General features: G+C 42.9%; 1 protein-coding gene across 3 annotated transcripts in view; it reads right to left on the bottom strand.

Moving 5' to 3' along the window:
• Nucleotides 1–17,317, bottom strand: part of LOC139580935 (serine-rich coiled-coil domain-containing protein 2-like) — a 96,318-nt gene that overhangs the window by 27,832 nt on the left and 51,169 nt on the right. For all 3 annotated transcript variants that reach the window (XM_071410099.1, XM_071410098.1, XM_071410097.1), the window contains exons 7-8: nt 7,714–7,800; nt 6,099–6,185 (exon numbers count right to left, since the gene is read on the bottom strand). In XM_071410099.1, coding sequence (XP_071266200.1) covers nt 6,099–6,185; nt 7,714–7,800 — 174 coding nt within the window. The remainder of the gene's footprint in view (nt 1–6,098; nt 6,186–7,713; nt 7,801–17,317) is intronic.

Genomic DNA, 17,317 nt, shown 5'->3' with positions numbered 1-17,317 from the left:
ACGGATGCTCCACTCTTACAACTAGTGGGAGGACTGAAAGCACCATACAACACGGCCATCTTAAAACAGAAATATGCTTTCACAAAAGGCAAAAGAGTACAAAGACAGGTATCCAACTCATTCCGTGGAGGGCCAAGTGCGTGCAGGTTTTCACTTGTACTTGATTGATCAATTAAAAGGGCATTGATTAGTTAGGAACTCCTCTCACCTGGTCGTGTAGGTCTTAATTGGACACAAATAATAATAAAAAACCACTGAGGACAATAGGCACTCCATGGAATGAGTTTGACTCCTCTGCCCTACAGTATCAGGCGCAAGTGTTTGAATGCTCCCACAGTGAATAGCAACATTTCAATCACTGTGGCTCTTAGCATAGAGGGTGGAAACTCTAACCAGAAATGATTGAACTATTAAAACAGTGTACATGTTATTGTAAAGGAGAGGAATACAAGCCCTACCAAATCAGGGTCTGTCCAGGCTCTAACGCCCCGTTGTGTCTGCATACTACCAACAGGAGGATGAGTCCCTGAAATAAAACATTGCTCTATTTTGATCGATACGCTAGTTCAACTTCAAATGTGATATTAGCAGGAGAGAGAGAGAGGTGTGTTCCTGTGGTGAAGAAATAATAATGAATCCCCCTGTTGCCTCCACAGCTCCTCTGGACCTGAAATCATGCATCCAGGCTGATTCCAGTCATAAAGAATATCAGCTATGGCATGCTGAAATAAACCAATAGGATTCCAACATGATTCCCTGAAATAAAAACAGTGCTCTGTTGTTTGATATGCTAGTTCAACTTCAAAGGTGAAATTAGCAGGAAAGACAGAGCTGTTTAATGAATCTCAACTGCTGCCTACACAGCTCCTCTGGGCCTGAATCATGCATCCAGGCTGATTCTAGTAATAAAGAGTATTAGTCTTAAATCATGTATCAATAAATGGTCTATGGAATGGGAAGAGGTTGCTAAGAATGCATGGCTTTCTTAAAGTATAACTTACTTTTTTTAGACATAATATACAGTGCATTCGTAAAGTATTCAGTCCCCTTGATATTTTCCACATTTTGTTACGTTACAACCTTATTGTAAAATTGATTAAATAGTTTGTTCCCCCCTCAATCTACACACAATACCCTATAATGACAGTCATTTTTGCAAATGTATTAAAATTTAAAAAACGTAAACATAAGTATTCAGACCCTTTACTCAGTTCTTTGTTGAAGCACCTTCGGCAGCGATTACAGCTTTGAGTCTTCTTGGGCATGATGCTACAAGCTTGGCACACCTGTATGAGGAGTTTCTCCCATTCTTCTCTGCAGATCATCTCAAGCTCTGTCAGGTTGGATGGGGAGCATCGCTGCGCAGCTATTTTCAGGTCTCTCCAGAGATGTTCGATCGGGTTAAAGTCCGGGCTCTGGCTGGGCCACTCAAGGACATTGAGACTTGTTCCGAAGCAACTCATGAGTTGTCTTGACTGTGTACTTAAGGTCATTGTCCTGTTGGAAGGTGAACCTTCGCACCAGTCTGAGGTCCTGAGCGGTCAGGAGCAGGTTTTCATCAAGGATCGCTGTACTTTGCGCTGTTCATCTTCGCCTCGATCCTGACTAGTCTCCCAGTCCCTGCCGCTGAAAAACATCCCCACAGCATGATGCTGCCACCACCATGCTTCACCGTAGGGATGGTGCCAGGTTTCCTCCAGATGTGATGCTTGGCATTCAGGCAAAAGACTCAAATGGTTTCATCACACCAGAAAGTCTTGATTCTCATGGTCTGAGAGTCCTTTAAGTGCCTTTTGGCAAACTCCAAGCGGGTGTCATTTACTGAGGAGTAGCTTCCATCTGTTCACTATCATAAAGGCATGATTGTTGGAATGCTGCAGAGATGGTCGTCCTTCTGGACGGTTCTCCCATCTCCACAGAGGAACTCTGGAACTCTGTCAGAGTGACCATTAGGTTCTTGGTCACCTCCTCGACCAAGGCCCTTCTCCTCAGATTGCTCAGTTTGGCCAGGCGGCCAGCTCTAGGAAGAGTTTTGGTGATTCCAAACTTCTTCTATTTAAGAATGGAAGAAGGCGACTGTGTTCTTGGGGACCTTCAATGCTGCAGACATCTTTTGAAACGCTTCTCCAGATCTGTGCCTCAACACAATCCTGTCTCAGAGCTCTACAGACAATTCCTTCAACCTCATGGCTTGGTTTTTGCTCTGACATGCACCGTCAACTCAGGGACCTTATTTAGAAGGGTGTGTGCCTTTCCAAATAATTTCATATCAATTGAATGTACCACAGGTGGACTCCAATCAAGTTGTAGAAACATCTCAAGGATGATCAATGTTAACAGGATGCAGCTGACCTTCATTTTGAGTCTCATAGCAAAGGTGTCTCATAAGCACAGCCATGACCACGCAGGAATGGCTTCGGGACAAGTCTCTGAATGTCCTTGAGGGGCCCAGCCAGAGCCCGGATTTGAACATCTCTGGAGAGACCTGAAAATAGCTGTGCAGCAACACTCCCCATCCAACCTGACAGAGCGTGAGATGATCTGCAGAGAAGAATGGGAGAAACTCCCCAAATACAGGTGTGCCAAGCTTATTGCTTTGCATTGTCATTATGGTGTATTGTGTTTAGATTTATCAGGGGGGGGAAACTATTTCATACATTTTAGAATAAGGCTGCAACCTAACAAAATGTGAAGAAACTCAAGGGGTCTTAATACTTTCCAAAGGCACTGTGTTTATGGGGAATACAATCATCCCAGCTCTGAAGATTTTGCTGTGAGGAGACAGAATCGTTAGATCATTTGTTTTGGTACTGTCCATACGTAACTTGTTTTTGGTCGCAGGTTCAGGAATGGCTTAAGAATTGCAACATTTACCTGGAGCCAACTCTGCAATATAGCACTGCTGGGTGATTTAAAAAGTCATGGTCAAATCGATTAATAATACAATAACTCTTGGCAAAAATGTGTCTTTAATTTACAATATGTTGAATAGAAATGTGCAGAACTTTGTGAAACATCCCAGCTGAAAAATATATGGCAAATAGAAATCAAAACTGGATGGTGTTCTGAGATAGATGGGAGGGGTTGAGTGGAGTTGAAGGACTAAAAACAAACAAAAGATAACTAATTGTAAACTGTGTCCATAAAATGTACATAGTATGTTAAAGCAAGAAGTAGAAGCCTAAAAGTTGTCGCAATTTGTGGATTATATTCGATTAGACAGATTGAAATTATACATTAAACATCACAGAATAGTTGAAAGATATATATGTTGATTAGAATTCAGAAGAGGGTGGCCAGCAGAGATAGGTGGGATGGCCTTAGGATGTGCAATTGGAGACAAGTGGGAGTGGTGTTGCTGTGCGGGAGATTGACCTTCATTCTAAGATAAGTCAAAAATAAAGTCAAAATAAAACATAAGAAAAAGTTTGAATGACACAGAAGTAGTGTTTTTTTCAGCTAATGCCGGTTTGCCTGAGGCTGATGCCGTCCGGTGTTTGTACACAGGCATATACACACACACACACTCTCATTCAAATACACACATACACACACGTATGCAATAGTGCCAGACATGCACTCAAACATATACAGTTGGCATTGCTGTTATGATTTTAGTTGTCCTTGATGTCTTTTTTTTCTTGCATTGTCATTTGCTGTTTTCTTTTTTCTCTTTAGTTCATTTTCTTGGTTGTTGATGCATTGGGGGGGGGGGGGGGGGTTCTTGGGGGTGGGGAATGGAATTCATTGCATTTATTTTTTTCTTGGGGAGGGGTCTCGAATGGTTGAGGGACAGCTATTGGGGAACTGTGGGGGGTCTTGGAGAGTTCGGGTCCCTGTTTTTTTGGCCTTGTGGGAGTTCTGTCGAGGTGCCCTTGAGCAGGGCGTTGCCCCTAGATACTTCTGTGTGTCGCTCTGAATGGGAGTCTGTTGGATGACTGGTGTGGTGTAGTTGTTGAGCGGCTTCACTGCAAGTATATTGTGTGTTTCGGATATTCAATCAAATAAAAAGTTGTCCATTAGTTTACTCCAATTAGGGGAGGTATGGTAGGGATAGGGGAAAATAAAGGAAAATACATATTTTATACATTTAAAAAAAAAAATACAATAAAAGAAAAAGGGGGATTGGAAATGATGCAGACAATTATATTGATGGAAGCCACAATCCATCTTCAAAATTAAAGCTGATCCACCCCCTAACAATAAGAATGCATGGCTTGAAGTAGGGTTGTAGAGAGAAGATAATATCAAAACAGAAGGTAGATAATTCAACTTAAATAGCATATCTGTGATATGGTCATGTAAAAGGTAGATTTCAGGGTATTTGAAATGCTGCTGGTAAATAACTGGATGATACAGAGTCTGGAGTCACATTATGCAGTAGTTACTTCGGGACGCAACAGAAGGAAATTACAGAACACTAGAAAAACCAATATTTCCAAATGTTTCTTTCAATGTTAATCACAAGGCGTGAAAAACAGTTTAACAAATAACATGTAAACAGCATCGAAACAGCACCATGAAATTAACAAAGTGTTGAAAAATCTATAAATAAAAAAAGTCTAATTAAAGCAGTAAGTCTCAATCAATAAGACATTTACAGAAGCTCAACGTTCTCATTTTCATTCAGTTTGATCAGGCATGGGAGCTGGAAAAGATCCCAGAGAGATAGAGACGAGAGAAAGATACTCAGTGCATGCCAAACGGTAGGAACACCTTCCTAATATTGAGTTGCACAAGTGTTGCATGGTCAGGGGCAGACTATTCAAGCGTGTCGTTCAGTTGAAACTTGACACAGACAACAATACAAAAAGCATTACACAGGGATGCTGGCCCACGTCGACTCCAATGCTTCCCACAGTTGTGTCATGTTGGCTGGACGTCCTTTTGGGTGGCGGGCCATTCTTGATACACACGGGAAACTGTTTCGCGGGTAAAAACCCAGCAGCGTTGCAGTTGACACCTACTACCACAGCCCGTTCAAAAGCACTTAAATATTTTGTCTTGCCCATTCACCCTCTGAATGGCAAACATACACAATCCATGCCTGAACGCTTAAAAATCGATCGTCTCCTCCCCTTCATCTACCCTGATTGACGTGGGTTTATCAAGTGACATCAATAAGGAATCATAGCTTTCACCTGGTCAGTCTACATACAGTATGTCATGGAACGAGCCGTTCTCAATGTTTTGTATACTCTCAGTGTAGAGAGAGACAGAGAAAATGACAACAGCGAGAGAGAGAGAGAGAGAGAGGATAAGAGAGCCACAATGAGAGACATTACTCCACGCAAGGTGAAGTCTAATTTCACAGATCTACCCACAGAGTAAGAACCACACTACCCACACAGGACAGGTCCGATAATGACAGCCCTCTTCCCACTCTACCTCCGGGGCAGTAGCAGTTAGCTGGAGTGGCTCAGGCCCTGGAAGACACAGAGGCATGGAAACAAGTACAGCTCTCTCCCACACTAGGCCCAAAGTAACATGAGAAGCTGCTCCTGCAGTTGTCAAGTCTTCACCCAGACCCAGTTGGTCCCTATGGAGCCCATAGTTACTTCATGATCCCCACAGTGAGTTGATGGCAGAGGAGAGCCTTATAGACTAATAGGAGCTGACATGTCACTAAGTAGCTGGATCTATAAGTGCTCTCACAAGCTCTCACAGTCTCACGTCAGAATTAGATGTTCATCCATGTTTCTCAAACGTCAAATTTCAAAGTGATTAAGATTAAGTTTAGGCATCAACTCCGAATGGTTAAGGGAAAGGTTAAGGTTTGGGATAGGCTTAAAACAAACGGTTGCCCCTAGTGACCGGTTCCCTAGTCATCTCCAGACCTCCTCAGACATAGATGGACGTCGAATACGGACTTGTATAATGGGTGACCTGGCTGAAGGGGCTGTGGGTTTGGAAGAGGCTGGTAAAATCCTGGGGTTTGACAACACTCACTGTGCATGGGTCACAGTGGTAGCGACTAGCTAGAAGAGTAACATGAAAATGGGGTGAGAAAGGTTGGAAGTCTGAGCCGTTGAAGTGCATTGCGATGAAATAGAGTTTGCACTTACGGCGTCAACACGTGAACAATAATAAGCACATACCATCTGCTGGGTCAGCTGAGAAATGGTCCGGTCTTTACTCCTCAGCTCCTCTCTCAGCTCCTGCACCTCCTCCAACAGCTCCTCCACCTAGAACACAAACCAAGACAGTTCAGTACAGCCGGTACGGATTTATTTGACCCCTAACGGCCTTAAACACACATTTCTATTCCTGACTCATCTCCACCCGTCCACCGCAGGGCTGCCAAGATCTGAGCCAGAATCCAATTTGTGAATTCATCCAGAGGATGGCACGGAATAAGGGGGAGGTCGATCAGCCGATCACGGGCCAGAGTCACAAACCATGAACCCGGCTGTGATGTCTCCCTGCAGGAGGGAGAGGTGGAGGGAGCCAGTGAATGCGAGAGCGAGAGCGCATGTTTGGAAAGCTAGAAGACGACAGAGAGAGGCACATGCCCTCGAATGAGAATCCAAAACACCTGTCGGGATGGGAGAGAGAGATGATAAGCTCGGTCCGTGGGCAAAGGCAGCACATCAGAGGCTCAGCGCCACGGAGGTACCCTGCATCTTTAATGGGCCTCAGCCAAACACAGAGCGGGAACCCTAGGACCAGGCAGACACGCTGCATTCTGATGCGCTCCCAGCCCAGCAGGGCTCCTTCTGGCCCGGCCGCTACCCACACCCTTCCCCGGTCCCTAAACTCCATACACTCCGGCCCAGACAATCACACACAGTCCCTGCGTGACCGAAAAATGTGTGTATAAATGGCTATACAATTTAATGCAGAAATGCATTGCAAATGCCTGCTGGCGCCAATGCCCCCTTCTCTGTCACTGTGTGACAGTGGACGCTAGAGAATATGGACAGCACTCAGGGTGAGCCCGTTTTGGAGCCTTCACCATCCATGTCAATGCTATCGTTCAGCAGGGCTCTGCTCGCTTCCAGGGATAGGGATGAGAGGTGTGGGTTTGGGCTCCGCCAGGTTGTTAGGGTCCTTAATGTCTTTGTGGTTCAGGGTGGTTAATCCCCCCCCCCCCCCTCCCCCTCCACTGCCCCAGACAGACATGCTGGGAGGGCAAGGTTAAGCTGGAAGAGCCAGAGAACATTGGTCCAGCTGTACACAGGTTTGCAGTGTTTACAGGTTAGGTCAGTAGGAGGTTGAGACATGGCCATTGTGATGTCAAGAGGAGAAGGAACAGAACAGACTACCCTTTGCTTGACTCCTTCAAGAGAGATTCAAGGTAAAAAAAGAAGAAATGTGCCCCCAAACACGCAGGCAATTGCAAACACGCACAATAAAACACACACAATAACAGGAAATTGGATTCCAGGTTCAAAAACGTAATATGCCTGGCAAACAAGCATACACACACACAAACAGACCTAGAGCTGACACGGCAACAAAGATAACCTGAGAATGGAGAACATACAGCGGAAAAAAACAGGGTATGCACACAAACAACAAGAAGGAAAACAGACCAAAGCGCTCAGGCCATGTGAACACAAACAGAAGATGGGCACTGGAAACACGAGGACAAACAGGGCCTTGGACAAACATCTATAACATGGGCATAATCCACTGTCTACACGGGGTTTGTTTGACAGTACACTTCCTACTACTGTGTGTGTGTGTGTGGTGTTAAACAGTGAGTCTTACCTGTCGAGCTTGAATTGGGTCCCGTCTGGATTCTGGACTCAAGGTATCCAGAATCAGAGTGTCGTCCATATCACTACCATCCTCCATCTATACAAGGACACCAAAACATACACGGCTCATATTAGGCTTGTGAATTGCTGGCTAACTCAGATTTCAGATATATATATATATATATATATAAATATAAATATAAATATGAGAGAGAGAGAGAGAGAGAGAGAGAGAGAGAGAGAGAGAGAGAGAGAGAGAGAGAGAGAGAGAGAGAGAGAGAGAGAGAGAGAGAGAGAGAGAGAGAGAGAGAGAGAGAGAGAGAGAGAGAGAGAGAGAGAGAGAGAGAGAGAGAGAGAGAGAGAGAGAGAGAGAGAGAGAGAGAGAGAGAGAGAGAGCGAGAGAGAGCGAGAGAGAGAGAGAGAGAGAGAGAGAGAGAGAGAGAGAGAGAGAGCGAGAGAGCGAGAGAGCGAGAGAGCGAGAGAGCGAGAGAGCGAGAGAGCGAGAGAGCGAGAGAGCGAGAGAGAGAGAGAGAGAGAGAGAGAGAGAGAGAGAGAGAGAGAGAGAGAGAGAGAGAGAGAGAGAGAGAGAGCGTGTCTGTTAAAAATGACTAAAATGTCAAATGTAATATTCATGTTGGACAACTACCATATACTTTTGAGCTCTCTTTTCTTCGGTATAAAGAGCCAGTGTTTGGCTGTGGCAGGGCTTATAACAGAAGGCTAAAAGCTGGCTCGCCAACAACAGGAACTGTAACCCAACATTATGATAGCTGCGTATGTATCTTCGTGACTCTTACACACTGAACTGAATTAACTCTCCAAATCTCCTACCGCCTTCAATCCACCCCCTGGTCGGGCCAAACGATGCCAGGAGTGGTTTTAGCGCGTCAAGCTAACAAAAGCACTCAGAGTGCTCACACACTGCTCAGTGAGCAAGCGAGGGCCGGCAGTTTGAAGGCATCAAGTGCAATTTAACACAGTGACAGGGGCCAATTTTAGAGAACACCCTCAGTTTGATAGAGCCTTGGAGATGAAGAGTGATGTCAGTTGATCACTGAGATTTCCGTATGTTCCTACCACGACAATGGCCTTTTTCGATAACCCTCTTCTCTTTTAATAGCGGCTCGAGCAAAAAGAAAATATTCCTGCCTCACAAATCGACAGTTAATAGCAGTTCACAGGACTTCATTTAATTTTTTTTATCCCTTATATTTCTATGAAGAAACCAATGATGAGCCAGCCGTAAGCTCTTTTACATGACTTACAAAATCGGCCTATTGCCTACACTAAACCGTTCCTCGCTTTCAATTGTTCTTTTAAGACGTCTTGATGTCTAGGGACGCGAGTTTATCGTTCCTCTTAGCATTAACATAGAGATTGTGCCATTTCCATGGCAACGTTTCAAACAACAGAGAGGTCAAGAAAAAAAATTGTGCATGAGTAATGACATGGCCTACAGCCGCTACATTCAAAGTGCTCTTTATGTCAAATCAGGCTTTCAATAACGCTATTCTGACACAAATTGTCACGCGATCCACATTTCAACAACCCACTAGAGCTACTAAACGTGTGACGGAGCTGTGGAGAAGAGGATGAATTCGCATCATGAGAGGGATCAGTGTCAAAAAAGTCTACATGGGGTTGTGTCATCCCAGCGCATAGACGGGAGGGAGTCTCTAAGCTGCTTTTCAGTTGGACTTCACTGCCCAGCGTCCACGAACGGAGCTCAGCTCTGAGGGTTTTTGGATCAGAGTTCTGATGAACATTAGATTTGCAATCGTGACATGGAACCCTTAGACAAGGGGTTTATTCGTTACAGACATGTAGATACAGACACCACCCATATCATGCTATTTCTATAATTGGGAGACATATGTCGAGAAGGGAGAAATGTTAGAAGAATACAATAAGAAGAATAAAATCTACAGACAAGGGCCTGTAGAAATAAAGGATCAATGAAATCCACATCAATATTTGTCCAGTGAGTGTGTCCAGTCCAGCTCCCATCAGAGTCAGGCCGTTTCAAATGGCACCCTTTTCCCTATATAGTGCCCTACTTTTGACCAGGGGTCATAGGGCCCAGGTCAAAAGTAGTGCACTACGTAGGGAATAGGGTGCCATTTGGAATGTACTCAGTGTCTCCTCTTCTGGCTCCCCGTTGCTCGTCACAGGCGGTTTTAACGGTAGGCCAGAAAACAAGCCGCGCGTCAACCAATAACAGCCTCGCGCAAATCAGACGCCTCCAATTGCCACCACATGTATCTCCCATCCCTCGCAGACAGAGACCCATTAGCCTTTAGTGGCATCCGAAATCTCACCACAGCCTTGGATATCATGGCTGGAGCGTTGGGGAAATCGGCTGCTTTCATCATTGATTCTGTCAGATTGTCACACCGAGATAATAATTATCTGTGGGACATGGATGGGGCCGTGTAAATCTATGACGCGAGTGTTGACAATAGCCCTACGGGACTGCAGTGGGACAAGAACAACAATCACTGTTTTGATGCAAACATATATCAATGATAGGAGAGCAGTAGCCCTGCTATCAGGCTGTGATCCTTGGAATAGTCTCAAATGGCACCCTATTCCCTATATAGTGCACTACTTTTGACCAGTCGTTACTGTAGTGAGCCTACTGTTATACACAGCGTAGGGACAAGATCCCCAAATGTCACGGAAGATGTTGGTGGCCAGTCACTCTCCTTCTAAACTCACTGGCTGAGATACTATGTCCCAACTTAACACCGCAGATATGTACAAAACAGTGTCTGCATCCTAAATGGAAACCCTAAACCCTATTTTCAACAGTGCCTTCAGAAATTATTCACACCCCTCGACTAAAAAATGGATTAAATTGAGATTGTGGGGTATTGCGTGTAGGCCAGTGACACAATGTCAAAGTCATTGGTTTAGTACATTTTTACAAATTAATAAAAAATGAAAAGCTGAAATGTCTTGAGTCAGTAACCCTTTGTTATGGCAAACCTAAATACGTTTAGGAGCATAAATTTGCTTAACAAGTCACATACGTTGCATGGACTCTATGTGCAATAATAGTGTTTAACGTGATTTTTTGAACGACTACCTCGTCTCTGTACCTCACACATACAGATAATTGTAAGGTCCCTCAGTCGAGCAGTGAATTTCAAACAGAGTCAACCACAAAGACGAGGGACGTTTTCCAATTCCTCGCAAAGAAGGGCACCTAAAACCTGTTAGAGTTAAAATGGCTGTCAAAGGAGAAAACCGAGGATGGATCAACAACATTGTAGTTACTCCAAAATACTAACCTAATTGACAGAGTGAAAAGGAAGGAAGCCTGTACAGAATAAAATATTTCAAAACATGCATCCTGTTTACAATAAGGCACTAAAGTAAAACCGCAAAAAATGCGGCAAAGAAATTAACTTCATGCCCTAAACACAGTGTTATGTTTGGGGAAAATCCAACAACACATCACTGAGTTCAACTCTTTATATTTTCAAGCATGGTGGTGGCTGCATCATGTTATGGGTATGTTTGTTATTGGCAATGATTTTTTTGGGGACAAAAAAACAACAGAATAGAGCTAAGCACAGGCAAAATTTTACCTGGTTCAGTCTGCTTTCCAACAGACACTGGGAGACAAATTCACGTTTCAGCAGGACAATAACCTAGAATACAAGGCCAAATATACATTGGAGTTTCTTACCAAGAGGATGTTGAATGTTCCTGAGTGGCCTAGACACAGTTTTAAATGAAAGCGGTTTGAAAATCTATGGCAAGACTTGAAAAAGGCTGTCTCGCAATGATCAACAACAAACTCCACAGCGCTTTTAGAATTAAAAAAAATGATAAATGTGCAAATATTGTACAATCCAGGTGTGGAATACTTACCCAAAAACACTCACAGCTGTAAATCGCTGCAAAAGGTGATTCTAACATGTATTGACTCAGGGGTGTGCATACTTATGTAAATGAGATATTTCTGTATTTAATTTATCCCCAAAATAAGCAACCATTTCTAAAAACATGTTTTCACTGTCATTTAGGTATATTCTGTGTAGATGGGTGAGAGAATAAAAATCTATTTCATCCATTTTGAATTCAGGCTGTGACAAAATGTGGAATAAGTCAAGGATTATGAATACTTTCTGAAGACACTTTATATAGTGCACTGCTGGTCAAAGGTAGTGCACTACATATGGAATAGGGTTCCATTTGGGACGCATACAGTATTTGCCCCCCTGCTTTCTCTGGGTACTACGGGGGAGCGGGAGATAGATGACCAACCAATAGGAACACGGTTGATAATACACAGATGATAATAGTTACAGCCTGGAACTGTCTCATCAAAATACAGTGGGGTCTGAAATTGACAACCTTTTAGAATCTATGCCAAGAAGCATTGAAGCAGTTCTGGCTCGTGGTGCCCCAACGCCCTATTAATACACTTGGTATATTGTATGCTCAACATTTATTTTAAAGTATATTATTTTATACTAATACGATTACTCTTAAGACATAGATTTTGTTTAACAATATATACAGTACAAGTCAAAAGTTGACACCAACCTTTTTTCTCTCCATTTTTTAAAACTATTTTCTACATTGTAGAATAATAGTGAAGACATCAAAACTATGAAATAACACATGGAATCATGTAGTAACCAAAAAAAACTGTTAAATTAAATATATTTTATATCTCAAATTCTTCAAAGTAGCTACCCTTTGCCTTGATGACAGCTTTGCACACTATTGGCATTCTCTCAACTAGCTTCATTCAACCAACCAGCATTTCAATTAAACAGGTGTGCGGGGGGGGGACAAAATGGCGCCGTAGAGAGAACACTGTTTCAGCGAGCTCCCGTGGCATTCGTAAATGTATATTTTTTTCATTAATATCCTAACTTGAAAAAGTGGTAGAATTGGCTAAATAAGTTATCCTACAATGAGTCTTGACGGCTATTTCTCAAAAATCTCTGACAACATGCCCAACAGAACTACTAAGAACTCGACCAAAACCACCATCCCTGTAGATGTGCAGGAGGAGCTAGCTTACGTTAGCAAAGCTAACACCATTGCGGATTCAGGCACAATGGACCTGGTGATTCAAAAGATGACGGATAACATTACTAAAGTGATCGATGTTAAGATAAGAACGGTCTTGGAAGAAATAGCAGGCCATTCAGCTGAACTACAGAGGGTTGTCAAACGTGTTGATGAGGCGGAAGGAAGAATTGCTACAGTGGAAGCTTCAACTACATCTATGGACACTAAAAAAGCACTTGAGAAACAGGTGCGCAAAATGGCGGAGCACATTGACGACTTGGATAATCGAGGACGCAGATGCAATATTCGTGTTGTGGGACTCCCGGAAAATTCTGAAGGGACACGTTCAGTAAAACTTTTTGAGGAATGGATCCCTGACTACCTACAAATGGACACTAAGGCTGGTCGTGTGAAGCTGGACAGAGCCCATCGCTCTCAAGCACCGATACCCGGTCCCAACCAGCGCCCACGGCCAGTGGTTATAAAGTTCCACAACTTCACCGACAAGCAGCGCGTCATGGATGCGGCTAGAAACATCGGTTCTGACGGTAGTCAACGTAAAGGTCCAAAGGTCTCATTCTTCAATGATTACTCCACAGCGGTTGTACGAAGACGCAAAGGGTTTGATGAGGAGAAGGCTCGACTCAAGAGAATGAAGATGGACTACGCGCTGCTGTACCCGGCCACATTGAAGATTATGGTCAACGGATCGCCTAAGAAACTCTGCACACCTGAAGAGGCTGCTGCGTTTATTGACTCTCTCGGGTAAATAACTTTAAGCTGCACCTCCGCAGCATTGGATAACTTTTTTATTTTATTTGAATCTGATCATGAAACAGTGGTGTGAGTTCTCACGTGCTCCGGTTCAGTAATATTCGTATTTTTATTATTGCTAAAGTAACTGCCGCTATAGCTCAGGCTGAGATATGGGTGAATCTATATAGGTGCCCAGGCTTGGTTTTAGGTGGAAGAGCCTCAATCTCCTATTGATTTTCATTTCCATATATATATAAAGGATGAGGCTATTGAGTGGCAATGCAGACTTAAGAGTCTACATTGGAAAGTTGAAATCCCCTGCATGTTAGCTAGTGGGAAAACCCCCTTTTGGATCTTTACATGTTTAATTTTTGGGTTTAGTATAGTTCGAGTTCAGGGTTCATATCGTTTGTTTATGCTCGGTGAGATTGAAGAGAGTTCAACACATGGAAAAAGGTACCACCCCACTTTTACAGTAGGATTCAGTCTGGATATTGAATGGTCAAAGTGCAATGGCAGGTAACAGACTTCGTATATGTACATGGAACATTAGAGGGAGCCATAACCCCATTAAAAGGAAGAAGGTACTGTCTTTTTTGAAAAAAGAAAATATTGATATTGCCCTGTTGCAAGAAACTCATTTGGATGATAAGGAGCATCTGAAATTACAACAAGGGGGGTTTGGTCAAGTGTTTTTCTCATCATTTACATCCAGAAGTAGAGGTGTAGCAATTCTTGTGAAAAATAACTTACCACTTAAGGTCTTGAATTGTGTGAAAGATAAATTTGGTCGCTTTGTTATAATTAATGGTACTTTACAAGGGCAGAACATCTCCATAATGAATATTTACTTCCCCCCTGCCCACCCCCCTGATTTCCTCACTAAGGTATTTCTAGACTTTTCAGAATTAAACTCAGACACTGCAGTGGTTGGAGGAGATTTGAATTGTTTGTTGAACCCCCTTATTGATAAGTTTCCCAGCGGTATAGCTCCACTCTCTCCTCGAGCTAAGTCACTTAAAGCTATTTGTGATGATCTGGGGTATGCTGATGTTTGGAGAACTTTTCACCCCTCCAACAGAGAGTTCACTTTTTTCTCTGCACCTCATGGATGTCAGACTAGAATAGATTACTTTTTTATGCCCAGGACGTCTTTGCAGTCTGTTTTATCCGCTAGGATAGGAAGCATAGTCATATCTGATCATGCAGAGGTGATCCTGGACATAAAACTCAACGGGGCATTCAATCTGTCAAGACATTGGAGGTTGAATACAACCATCCTTAAAGACCATACATTCACATCATATTTTATTACAGAGTTTAAAGCATTTTTCTCTATTAACTCTCAATCAACAGATCACCCCTCGCTCCTTTGGGAAACCTGTAAAGCGTACGCCAGGGGTCTGATTATGTCATACACAGCCACTAAGAGGCGGAAAAAGCGTGAAAAGCAAAAAACGTTATAGGGTGAATTAGGAACTAAAGAGAAGGACTATATTAAAACTCCCACTCCTACCCTATTAAAAGGAAATATCAGTTCTTAGATCAACGTTGGACTCTCTCCTAACACAGGACGCTGAAAAGAAAATGAGATTTGTCAGGCAAAAGCTATATGAACATGGCGATAAGCCAGGAAAGTACTTGGCGTACCTAGCTAAAAAGAGAGCGGACTCAGTCAATTGCTACTATTACTGATTCTGATGGCAATCATTTATATGAAAATTTAAGAAATTGATAAATGACTAATTTAAGACATTTTATGCAAATCTTTATGCCTCAGAACTGCCAAATATTGCACCCAAATTAATGGAGAACTTCTTTTCTAAGATTGAGCTCCCTACTATCTCCGAAGAACAGAGGTCTCTCCTTAATGCCCCTATTACCGAGGAAGAGATAATGTTCGCAATTAAGAATCTGCAAAATGGTAAGGCCCCAGGACCAGACGGGTTTTGTAGGTAGTTCTATAAAGAGTTCCATGGCCTGATCCTTGAGCCATTGCGTGATATGTTTAACCACTCATTTTCAAATGACCAGCTCCCTCAAACGTTGAGGGAAGCCAACATATCACTTATTCTCAAAAAGGGAAAATGTCCAGAGTCTTGTTCCTCGTACAGACCAATTTCCCTTCTGAATGTGGATAGAAAATTGCTTTCTAAAATTCTAGCCACAAGATTAGAGGACTCACTGCCACTAATTGTGAAAGGAGACCAAACTGGCTTCATTAAGGGCCGTAAGTCATGCAACAATGTCAGGCGGCTTCTTAATGTAATTCAAGCCTACCAACAAAGTGCTAGGGATGGTCTTGTGCTCTCCCTAGATGCTGAGAAAGCATTTGATCGGGTGGAGTGGTCTTACCTACTCTTTGCTCTAAATAAATTTGGTCTAGGGGACAACTTTATAAAATGGGTGAAAGTTTTATATGATGATCCTCAGGCTGCTGTCCTTACTAATGGGCTACGGTCAAATAGCTTCTCTATATACAGAGGTACCAGACAGGGCTGTCTTTTGTCCCCTCTCCTATTTGCACTTGTTATGGAACCACTGGCCGAGGCCATCAGGGTAACGCCTGCTATACAGGGGCTGCTCATTGGTGATGTTCACCATGAAATAAGCTTGTATGCTGATGATGTCCTGATATTCATCTCTAGTCCCGAGACTTCAACTACATCTCTTATCAATATTATTGAATTATTCAGCAAATTCTCAGGCTACAAGATTAACTTAACTAAATCAGAGGCTATGCCACTTGGTAACCTTCACTCTGTACCTAATACTTCTCCCCCCTTCCCTTTTAAATGGTCTCCCTCAGGTTTTACGTATCTGGGTATATTTGTAACTCCTAAAATCCAGCAAATGTACAAAGCCAATTTTGTTCCCTTGTTTGATACAATAAGACAGGATCTGGAGCGCTGGAAATCTCTCCCGATTTCTTGGTTGGGTAGAATATCCCTCTTGAAAATGATTTTACCTAGACTACTTTACCCAATCCAAATGATCCCAGTATTACTCTGCAATAAGGTAATAAAGGATGTAAATGGATGGCTAAGTTCCTGTATATGGAGTAAACGCAAGCCAAGACTTAAGATGGCAATATTGCAGCTGCCAAGTTCTATGGGGGGCTTGGATCTGCCCAATATCAGGTTCTATCAGTGGTGTGCCCACCTATGTTATATTTCTAATTGGATCACAAATGATGACTCCTCTATTTGGTTAGACAATGAGACTTCTCTTTCAAAATAACCCTTACAGGATCTTTTATTTTTCAGAAGTTTCAAGTCTGTAGAAGATCACTGCAATAATCCTATTACACTTAACACACTCAAAGTATGGAGGTCAGTTCAGCGCAGCGCTTCCTGGGAAGGTCCAAACTAACCTCTGCTCTTACCCCAATTCTTAACAACCCAGATTTTGGTCCAGGATTGCTGGATGCTGGCTTTAACTTTTGGCTTAATAAGGGCATACGCAGACTAAATGACTTATTTGCTGATAAGATGTTATTGTCATTTGAGCAGATGGTGGAGAAATATCGACTCCCAAAGCAGGACTTTTTCCGCTTCCTGCAAGTAAGACATTATATTGTGAAGAGCACCACCTTAATTGGTAACCCTGATATGTCTGTCATTGAAAGAATGCTTTTTTTTCCCACAAAGGAAAATGTCTGTAAGTCTGTTTTATGATGCTTTAAGGTCCTTGTCTGCTGTCGACACACAGAGGGTGAAACAAGTGTGGGAGAAAGAATTGTCTGTTACTATTGACGAAGAGATGTGGGAGGACATTTGGAGATATGCAAAAACAATATCTATATGTAATCGTACTAGAGCAAT

Source organism: Salvelinus alpinus, chromosome 7 (assembly GCF_045679555.1).
Source record: "Salvelinus alpinus chromosome 7, SLU_Salpinus.1, whole genome shotgun sequence".
Classification (NCBI taxonomy): Eukaryota; Metazoa; Chordata; class Actinopteri; order Salmoniformes; family Salmonidae; genus Salvelinus; species Salvelinus alpinus.
Note: the sequence above shows the minus strand (reverse complement) of the source record. Positions and strands in the feature narration are given on the sequence as shown.